Source organism: Gouania willdenowi, chromosome 1, assembly GCF_900634775.1.
Source record: "Gouania willdenowi chromosome 1, fGouWil2.1, whole genome shotgun sequence".
In the NCBI taxonomy this organism is placed as follows: Eukaryota; Metazoa; Chordata; class Actinopteri; order Blenniiformes; family Gobiesocidae; genus Gouania; species Gouania willdenowi.
Window position 1 is genome coordinate 15,777,502 of NC_041044.1, and position 11,435 is coordinate 15,788,936.

The 11,435-nt window shown below is 39.3% G+C and overlaps 1 protein-coding gene across 1 annotated transcript in view; it reads right to left on the bottom strand.

Moving 5' to 3' along the window:
- slc5a10 (solute carrier family 5 member 10) overlaps positions 1 to 7,396 on the bottom strand; it is a 40,681-nt gene extending 33,285 nt beyond the window's left edge. Inside the window, exons 1-8 of the mRNA XM_028459279.1 lie at positions 7,058 to 7,396; positions 6,927 to 6,998; positions 3,196 to 3,300; positions 2,801 to 2,860; positions 2,100 to 2,204; positions 1,912 to 2,017; positions 1,505 to 1,585; positions 1,217 to 1,422 (exon numbers count right to left, since the gene is read on the bottom strand). Coding sequence (XP_028315080.1) covers positions 1,217 to 1,422; positions 1,505 to 1,585; positions 1,912 to 2,017; positions 2,100 to 2,204; positions 2,801 to 2,860; positions 3,196 to 3,300; positions 6,927 to 6,998; positions 7,058 to 7,165 — 843 coding nt within the window. The 5' untranslated portion in view covers positions 7,166 to 7,396. The remainder of the gene's footprint in view (positions 1 to 1,216; positions 1,423 to 1,504; positions 1,586 to 1,911; positions 2,018 to 2,099; positions 2,205 to 2,800; positions 2,861 to 3,195; positions 3,301 to 6,926; positions 6,999 to 7,057) is intronic.
- Between the last annotated feature and the right edge of the window lie 4,039 nt (positions 7,397 to 11,435).

Sequence of the window (11,435 nt, forward strand, 5' to 3'; positions counted from 1 at the left end):
GGGCTGCTGAAAGAGAGTCAACTGAATATGTTCTCTTCATAAAACACAAAGTGCATTTAAGTTTTTGATGAAGAGCAGCTTCTCTGCTTTATTACAGTGACTCTGTGAGCTCTGCTCTCCTTTCCTGTGGGCGTCTCCAAGCAGGTTATCTGATTTCATTGCGTTGACCAAGTACATTCGTGATGAAGTGCAGAGGATCTCTGTGAAACGTGCGTTGACAGACTCTGAAACCGGATTCATGCTTTTGATGCCCAGCCACACGTCGCGGTGTAGGGGTCTGTGTTGACGAAGGGCTATACATAACTACAGTGTTGATGTGACACAGAAACATCAAAATCACACTTACGGCTCCATCTCAACCTCTTTTTAGACACTTTAGTGCTTAGATGTTTAGAAATACAGCCGCTCCATGAATCTGTGGACATGATGGTCCGTTTCCAGACAAGTGTGCGCGCTGTCCTCAATGTTTGCTTGTGTCTTTACAACATCCTGTTTTGGTGAGAAAAGTGATTTGGCCTAAAACCAAAAGTGCACTCAAATATTTGGTGCATCACCAGTATGTGCCAGAGTCCCAGGTCAACTAGCATGTTGTGAGAAATCAAGTGTGCCATGTGGCATTACTGCATTTATTCTGCATGTTATTTTAATCCCTGTCTTCAATGTCCTCAAGCAGGGTAATCATATACTTTTTCATGTCAGACGGTGACAGTGACACTGTGTACAAACATGCTGCCATGTGACAGTTTGTGAGTTTTTTGGAAAGTAGGTGTGTCTTGGCTCACTAAAAGTTTGGAAAGCACCGCTGTTGTCTTATGCAACAAAAACTGTTGGAAGGCACAAAACAGGGTCAACGATCATTTGTAAAGCTGCTCTCCCAGAAGAACAGTGTCCTAAAGGAGATTTGAGACTAACGGCACTGCTTACATTTTCTAACTTGATAAGGATATCTTCAAATAAAGATGTTCCTCGTGTCAGCAATTGTTTTTGTTGGAGGTAGCTGGCAATCCTGCTGTAAAAAAGATTATCTGAAGCATGGCAGTATGCATGGTTCTCAGCAGCAAAATAAGTTAAACATTTATCAGGAACGAGGGTTAAACATCAAGGCAATTGCCTGAAGAATTGAGAAAGTGTTTAGATGAATTTTAAGGTCAATACTTTGCTTTTTAAAAACAAAATATATCCCTTTTTGATTTGTGCGTGTAAACGTCAGCTGTACCTGATCGGTGCACCAGTACCATGTTGCCAGTATGGTGAGTCCTAGAGTCATACCGGGCCATGGCAGGTCTCCAGTGACGGCATCTCTGAATAAGTGCATGGCGTCTTCTCTCGGCAGGTGGCATGTACTGTTGGGAATAATCTTGCTGGGGACTGCTATGCTGTACACACGTTCTAGGTTGTGGTAGCCACCAATTTTGTTGAATGCTGGACAAGATCATACGACAAATCACATCAAAATTAAACGACTACACTTTCTGATGGTTAACTTCGAATCGAGTTTACACACCAGTAATTGTCAAAATGATAGCACCAACAATCATGATGAATGTCTGGAGAGTGTCTGTGTAGATAACTGCAGCAAGACCACCTGAACAGAAGAGGGTGTAAGACTTTCAGACAGAAACATCTGCTTTGGTCTATCAGAACAACGTTTCATGATAGTGGCTGAGTTGGATCTTTAGTATTGGAGGGACGAGTTGTTAAGTTCATGATATGATGGATGCTAATGGGCTCGGGATAACGATACAAGTATTTATTTTTTTTTACTCAAACTCTGGACACACTTGTGTACTTACTCTGGGTATGAACTTTTTAACTCAATTGGAATGTAAAGCAAAAGCACTCTGAGAGCGCAAATGCCCTGCTGTTTATAGAGCGCTTGCAGGACACTAAAGACTTTCATGTGGCTGTTACCTGCTATCGTGTAGAGAGCAGTGACCACCAGCATCAGCACAGTGGACAGGTAAAGGTTCCATCCCAAGCACACCTGAACAAACAGAGCTCCAGAATACAGATCCGTCTGCAGAGAGTACCAGACGTCTGTCAGCAGAAGCTCCTTTGAGATATATCTGATAAGTTCAGTGTCTTAAACATAATCATACTGATATTTTTGTGAAGACCGACAACAGCAGCGAGAGGACGGTGAGGTACGTCCGAATCCTCTCTCCCCCAAAACGTCGTCCCAGGTATTCTGGCATAGTCACGATCTGAACACAATGCAACACAAGTTCAGAATCAGAAATGTTTTAATGGCCATGTACAGTTTTAAGGACAGTACAAGGAATTTGTCTTGGTAGTTGGTGTACAAAACAAAAAAAAAACAAAGAACAACCCAGCAACAATAATAATAATAATGATAAATATAAAGGATGAGGGATAAATAAAGGATCGATAGAGAATAAAGGATAAATATAAATATATATATATATACAGTGCAGCAGATAATGTCATCATGGGGGTGGTGGTCGGGTGGTTGTTAGCGTAACTCAGCATGATGCAGCAGTGACAACCACAACAAAGTCACACTGAAGTTAAAAGGCCAGTGTGACCTGGTCGCTGATGGCGACATTCACACCTTCCACGTGTTTTGTACAAATATAGCTTTTAAAAGTAATTACTGCATTTATGGCTTTTTTAGACGCTGCACCCAATTGGGGAATTTACATGGGAGGAAACCTTTGTTGGGGAAATATATCTTGGCACCCAAACTTACCTGCATAACCAGCCTTGACCTGCAGGCACACACCCATATTTACTGTATGTGTGTGAGTAAGAGTGTAAGTGTTGATGTGAATGAACTAACCCCTGAGGAAATGTACACTGGCACGAATATCCAGGCCAGAGCTAGCAGCACATAGGTAGCCTGAGGGGAAGAAGGAAGGGACACAGATTACACAGAGGTCAAACTGTAATCTGACCACACACAGGACACTGCACTTTGATTCATGATGTTTGTTACGCACAATTTACTGCTTTCTACATCACATGTTACAGGAATTCAATTTAAAAGAGGTGAGCTGCTGCCGACTGGTGTCTGCAGCCTTTGACAGCTGTTTAAAAAAGTTTCTACTTTGTTGTTTCTACTTTTTAAAGTTAAATAAACATAATGATATATAAATATATTTGCATTGCTGCGTCGCTTCATTCGATACTCTAGTGAAAATACAACATGATCAATTATTTGTGTTTTGTGCTCACATTCCATTCAAAACCAGTGACAGCGATCCCTCCAGCAGCTCCAGTCCCAGCCAGTCCAATAAACAGACCCGAGCCCACTGAACTGGCAAAGAGAGATGATCCAATCTGTGCACGCCAGAGATGGGGGAAGTATTTTCTTTGTCAACATGCATCTCAACATAGAAGTATTTACACTCTCATACGTGCATTGGTCCCATTGATGATGAAGGCTTTGCACAAGTGAAAAACTATTTACTGGCTTCCCACAGCCGTCTGTTCTCAGCGCAATAAAAGTTTGGTCCAACCATCAAAGAGGGGCTGGCCAAACCAGCACCTCTCACCAAAATCACTGTCTTATGTTGTGTCTTTTCATTATAATGTGTGACAGAAGTCTGAATAGTCTGCTTCCCTTTATACCCCTTGATTTTGCTGAGCATCATCTAAAGCATGTTGTCCGGACCTTATTTATGGCCTTATTCAGTAGTGACAGCGTGGACGCCTAAAGTCTATAAGTAAACAGGAATTAAACTTAACATAATCACAAGGTTTTTCAATTAGCAACACAAGCTAAAGTGTGCAGTAGGGTTGTTGTGTTAATGTCATTTTATTTGATAATCAATGTCAGTCCAAGAAATTCAACACAAAAATGGCCAAACAGTGACTGACAGATGCACCTACAATATATTTGTGCTGCTATAGGTTTTCTTTTATACCAACAGTAGCCAGGAGCGGATCAACGCACTCACGACCAAAAACATGCCATAATTTGCATTTATAATTTGCACTCTTAATGTCTGCATTGACGATTTAATATCTTTCTCACACATTTTTAACTGTACAGGTTTAATTTTCTAATTTGTGTTTATGTGTTCATTCTTAGTCATATGGGGGCCCTCTAAATCTTGTTTTGGGTTTATTATATATGGGAGGAGGGGACAGCGGCTGTTTATTGTTTACTGTTTATTGTAACTAATGTCATGTGTCCTGCATGTATACTGCTACTGGATACCTTGAATTTCCCTCATGATCAATGTATATCTGTCTATCTATCTATCTATCTATCTATCTATCTATCTATCTATCTATCATCTATCTATCTATCCATCTATCTATCTATCTATCTATCTATCTATCTATCTATCTATCTATCTATTCAATCTTTCTATCTATCTATCTATCTATCTATCATCTATCTATCTATCCATCTATCTATCTATCTATCTATCTATCTATCTATCTATCTATCTATCTATCTATCTATCTATCTATCTATCTATCTATCTATCTATCTATCTATCATCTATCTATCTATCCATCTATCTATCTATCTATCTATCATCTATCATTCTACTGTATCTATCTATCTATCTATCTATCTATCTATCTATCTATCTATCTATCTATCTATCTATCTATCTATCTATCATCTATCTGTCCATCTATCCATCTATCCATCTATCTATCATCTATCATTCTACTGTATCTATCTTTCTATCTATCTATCTATCATCTATCTATCTATCCATCTATCTATCTATCTATTTATCTATCTATCTATCTATCTATCTATCTATCTATTCAATCTTTCTATCTATCTTTCTATCTATCTATCTATCTATCTATCTATCTATCATCTATCTATCTATCCATCTATCTATCTATCTATCTATCTATCTATCTATCTATCTATCTATCTATCTATCTATCTATTCAATCTTTCTATCTATCTTTCTATCTATCTATCTATCTATCTATCTATCTATCTATCTATCTATCTATCTATCTATCTATCTATCTATCTATCATCTATCTGTCCATCTATCCATCTATCTATCATCTATCATTCTACTGTATCTATCTTTCTATCTATCTATCTATCTATCATCTATCTATCTATCCATCTATCTATCTATCTATCTATCTATCTATCTATCTATCTATTCAATCTTTCTATCTATCTTTCTATCTATCTATCTATCTATCTATCTATCATCTATCTATCTATCTATCTATTCAATCTTTCTATCTATCTATCTATCTATCTATGGTGCAAAGAAACCAGAGGTGAAAGTAACAGATTACAAGTACTTACGTTACTATAATTGAGTTGATTTTATGGGCACTTGTTCTTTTTTGACTATATTTCTAAATCAGCAATTAGTAGTAAGTAAGTAAGTAAGCTTTAAAAGAAGTAAAGTAATTATTACATTTCGACACCCAAACGTTACTGAGTAAATTATTATTTTTCTTTTAAAATGATCAACAGACATTGTGAAACCAAAAAAAATGTGATGGTCAGACAACAATGAAATGCATCACATCATAGCCGACCACTCAGATTAAACATAATGCACAGCGCCAAAACAGCATTGAATTTAGGTTATTTTCTCTGTTTTAGAGTTCATGAATCTAGCTATACATAGGGCCTGAGAATGTTTTCTCTTTCAATTGAATTCATTAATGTTATTCATTTTTTTTTTTTTTTAATTGTACATTTTGACAAACCTTTTATTTCATACAGATGGCTTTGTGGAAAATGGATTAAGCTCCAATTGTGCAAGATTTGGTCTCTTCCTTTTTAAGTTTCTACAAGAGATGTTTACTGTATGCAAGGGAAGCGTGGCAAGATTTATTACCAAAAATAAAGATTGGGGATGAAGACCAGAGAGCTGTCTATGGGAGAAAAGCAAACCATTTTGAAGCTGAGAGAAGAGGGAAACTTGATCAGAGCTATTGCACAAACATTGGGGATAGCCAATACAACAATTTGGAATGTCCTGAAAAAGAAAGAAACTACTGGTGTACTGAGCAACTGACATCGAACAGGTCGGGCACATACCACAAGATGCAAACCACTCATCAGCAAAAAGAATTGGAAGGCTAAATTGCATTTTGCAAAGAAGTACAGAGATAAGCCACAGAAGTTTTGGAACAAAGTTTTATGGACTGATGAGACCAAGATGGACCTCTACCAAAGTGATGGAAAGGCCAAAGTATGGAGAAAAGATCTGCATCCAAACTTTTTTTTTTTTTTTTTTTTTTTTTCTGCATCCAAACTAATCGGGAGAAGCTTCATCATGCCACAAGACAATGACCCAAAACACACTGACAGCACAACAAAGGACTTCATCAGGGGGAAAAAGTGGAAGGTCTTAGACTGGCCAAGTCAATCACCAGACCTTAACCCAATAGAGCATTTTACCTCCTGAAGAGGAGACTGAAGGGAGAAACCCCCAGAAACAAACAAGAACTGAGAGACGCTGCAGTAAAGGCCTGGAAAAGCATTTCACATGAACAATGCAACTGTCTGGTGAAGTCAATGAGTCTCAGGCTTGATGCAGTTATTGCAAGTAAGGGTTATGCCACCAAATATGAAATGTTATTCACTTTAAGATAATTTAATGTCTGTTCCAATACTTTTGCTCACTTGAACAGTGGATGGGTTCAAACCAAAGGTGCTCTATCCTGTTGAACACATCTAGATGTAAATACCATGAAATCAAAGCTGGAATCTGAACTTCTGTCTCATATACAAGTTTTGATCTGAAAACCTAATGTCTTCAGAACAAAAACAAAGGAATTGACCTTGACGTTCCAATACTTGTATTGAACTGTATGTCAATTAAAATTTCTTCCATTAATCGAAGTGTGCAGATCTGCTTTTTCCACACAAAACCAACTGTAGGCAACAGAGAAGATTGATTTGATTACAGATGGACACTGAAAGCAGAGATCACATGAGATGAACTCACCGGCCACCAGACCATGTTCCGCCCAGCCAGGAAGTATCCACTCAGAGTGTTCCTGTTCACCCTGCATGAGGACTGACAAATACACTTTTTACACACACACACACACACTACACACATGCTGTAAATCTTACCCAGATGCCAACAGCGAGGTTGAGAAGAAAATAGGTTGCTATGACAATAATATCAGAGATACTGAAGGACTGCGGCCTGTCATAGAAGTTGGTCGTTGTGTTGGACATCCTTGGTGTTGACAACAGGGCGCACACAAATACGCTCCTTGCAGCCACACACACACACAACCTAATTCTAGTAAATATTATAATGTAATTCAAGTCAGATCTGGCGCCTTAAAGGTAAATACCGTACATAAAGAAACAATGGAACCACTGAGCTGTCTCACAAAGAATCTTTTTATCCAACTCAAATAATCCAGACCTCGGACAGTCCTGTTCCAGGCAGCTGAACTAAGACCCAACTCCTACCTGAAACACACACACAGAGTACTACATGTAGGCATGAGGTGGGCAGTCCATTGGCTCAACTGATGATTAAACTCATCACCTTAATGTGGCACACGCAGCGCCTACATACACGCTGTGCTAGGGGATAATGGAGTACACAGCAGGGAGATGAGCAGTGGAGGACAGCAGATGCTCATGTGGACCAGAGTCCACGGTGACACGCATGCACGCACACACTCACACACACACACACACACACACACACACACACACACACACACACACACACACACACACACACACACGTATGCACACACTGAGATGGTCAATCATTGCTGATGACAAGTTTATAATCATTAGCGTCACACACAAACATGTTGTGGTGAGTTCCCAATGGGGATGGTGAAAACGTGTCAGAGCTCATAGGAGCCTCTCCAGATTTTTGGGGTCACACAAAACTGCTTTTAAAAAAAGAAATTTCCAGCAGAGGGCTGATGGGAAGCACAACATCTGTTAAAAAGTGCTATAAATGTGTGGATCTGAATAATTACAACAGGTGTCAATCTTCAATCAAGACTTCAATTTTCTCCATTTAGTATATTTTAATTTCTTTTCATCAAATGATGCATATACAGTATTTTTATATAGTGGATATAAAGTGGATTTTTGTCATCATTCAATGCAAAAATGTCCATTAATGAAGGAAAATGTAATTTAGGAATATTTATAGTCCTTTGGTTTTGCCAAGGAGCTTATATTTTCCTTAGCGTTTGTTTGTTTGTTTGTTTGTTTGTTTGTTTGTTTGTTTGTTTGTTTGTTTGACTGTTAGAAGGATAATGTCAAAGGTTCTTTGGATCAGTGGTCGAGTGGTTGGTCTACTAACCCATGGGTCGGAGTTTTGATCTCTCTATCACAGTCATTGATGTTGTGTTCTTGGGCAAGGCACTTTACCCTCAATGCCACATATGAATTATGTTCTTGGTCTGAAGTAGCCTGGAATCCATCCTAATCTCCTTCTATTATTGAATGTTTAATACAGGCGATGATTTTCTTGCAAAAAGTAAGGAAGTGGGTGTGGCTAATTGCCAGGCTAGGTCAGAAGGGCTGGAGGCATGAAATGGCAGCCACATTTTTGTCAGTCCCAGGCTACAATGTAGCTTATCACCACCAGTATAACTGGTGTGAATGAATAATGGTTTCTGTCACACGCTTTGAGTCGCATAAAAATATTCTATATAAGGCCAAGCCATTATTATTATTCTTATTATTATTATTATTATTTAAACTGGATTTTTGGAGGGGATTCCAAACAATGTACTGGTTCTGGATTCCCTGAAATCCCTATTTCCCATCATTAGTGTAATTCAAACTCTTTATCTTGGTTTGTAATTGACAAATCTGTATTGGATCTTACACAATTGGTACAATGATCAGGAAGGATCACTGATCCAAATAAGAGGATAGTTGGTTCTTGGTAGAAGTTTGCCTGACTGCTCTTGTTTTTTTTAATTGTGCTGTATTGTATTTCATTAGGCTTTGTCATATATTACTAGTACTATATCAATGTTGGGGCTTATAACCTCTCCAGGGTGTACCCTGCCTTGTACACTGATTAGGCTTGAATGGGCACCTGTGATCAGGATAAGCAAGTATTGAAGACGGATGGACAAGATAATGCAACTTGGCACCAATCCTTCATATTTCAAAACTTGATTATAATTCACAAATAAGTCACATGTTTGGAGCAGAACATGTATTTATTTTCTATACCAGCATTGTTCTGTTCTAGGTAACAAGGCTTGGCTTCCAAAGGTAATATGAGGAATAACACAGGACAGGACACCGGTCCATCACAGGCCACACCCACTTTGTAGGCTATTGAGTTAGAGGATTTCTGAAACACTTTCAAAAACTGTACCCACAAATAAAGCCAATAATGGGCGATGAGAGTTAAGTGAGTTTACTTCGAGGCTTCCTGATGGTAAATTTACTCAGTGTCTCACACACACAAACTGCTGGCTAGTGTTTGTCTACTATAGGGACCAGATGGTGGTGATGGGGGCGCTCTGACGTCACACACATCATCATCATCAATCTTTCTTTCTCTTACTCTTCCACTCACTTAGTTTTGGAGATGCACTGACCCAGTTGCTTTGCCCTTAATTCTCGCTCATCATTGTTACACATCCACTCAGAGCACACAGTGTTCACTCTCAGCTTAATATATCCCACGCTCTTACATCAGTGGTCCTGATGCTGTGGCTGATTGTGTAAAGTGAGACTCAATGGAATTCTGGAGGCAAAATGAGTCAAACTAAAACAAGCAAAAATGTTCATCAGCTGGATTTTTAGTCCAGGCAATATTGATGCTGATCAATACTTATTAGTTAAATAAATCAAAGTGGAAAGTTCTCATTAACTTCTAATGCAGTCATTGGCACCAGTGCATTAGGATGACACTTTAATATTACTAGTACAGTGCTTGTTGGAAGTATGTATTCATATAGTGGGAGCTTAAGTAGAGTTGTCAATTATGGCCAAATGAGTATGTTTGAAGGTTGGATGTACAAAGAGGTGTACATACTCAGTACTCTGTAGTGTTATAAAGGGGTATATTTGCGGGTGCAAAGTAAAATAGCGTGTGCGATTTCCCTGGTTTAATTCTATGGGACATGCACATGATAAACATTTGCACCAATGCGGCGGTTTAGGTAGAATCTGATAAAAAAAAACACATGAATTCATACAAATTTAACTATTTATTTTGCATTTAACATTTCTTAGTGCAGGGGTGCTTATCATCCAAGGTTAATAATTAATATACAAACATATGTAACTAAAGGCTGGGATACACTGTACTGGGATACACTGTACGATTGTACTGCTCCTCAGGGATGGGTTAAATGCAGAGGACAAATTCCATGTATGTAACAACATTGCATGGCCAATTAAAGGCGAAAGCCCCAATTTAATCTTTAATCTTAATCTTTAATTTTTTCGATCGTTGCACTCAGCTCCAGCTCAAACTGTGCGACTCAGGCGCAGATCCCGAATGTGCGCAGCTCACAATGCATGTTCTCACACTGTACGGACCGACACTCTGACACGATCTGACTGCTCACACTGTACTTTTATACACGACACGTCGGGGTCTTGTTTCTGGAAATGCAACGTACAAATTAGAAGAAGAAGAAGAACACTGAAGCGCCGCCATTAAAACAGACGAATATTGAAAAACCCAGAAGTGGAGAGACACTCGTAAATCTCAGCAAAAAGAGCTTTAAAAAAGAAAAGACGGCGATGTGATGGACCAGGAGCTGGCTGGACAGACGTGGGCAGTACAGTCCATCAATTTTACAGCGGTCCTACAGTGTTCCCGCATGCGCAGTGTGAGCGTTTACGGTAAGCCGGTCCGTGGTACTGTGAGATACCCTCACTAGGAGTGACTGGATTTCAAACATGTTTGATTTCCTTACGACCATATGATTGCTGATCGGGAGCTGGTCGTGAGGTGTTAATCGCTTCTCGTGACCCCATGTATACTACATGCTGACACACGATCTAGCAGAGAATCGCACGATCCCAAAAATAGTCCCCCGAGTTGAAAATCGGCTAAAAATGGGCCAAAAATTGCACAGTGTATGCCTGCCTTTAGCGAGCAGACTGAGAATAACTTAATCTGTAAATCATGTGTGTGACTCTCACTTCCAGAGGAAACATGGTGTGTGTGTGTGTGTGTGTGTGTGTGTGTGTGTGTGTCTCGCTACCCATCGATCTCTCCTCCGTGGGCTCACTCACACACAGGCACGTGCATTAGTTGCACGCATACACGCACTCAGTGACTCACATCAGGTTGAAATGCATGTGTCTCAAGCCCAATGCGTGAGACTTGAGAGCTTTGCTAGTAAATCAGTGTGAGTGCAGCTGCTCAGACGGCCCTCCTCCCTCTCTGGTCTATCCCTCAAAATAAAATGAAAACACCAAATAAGTCCAAAATAATGCATGCACACACTCAACCTATATGCAAGCAGTCAAAAAAAGTTTCAGG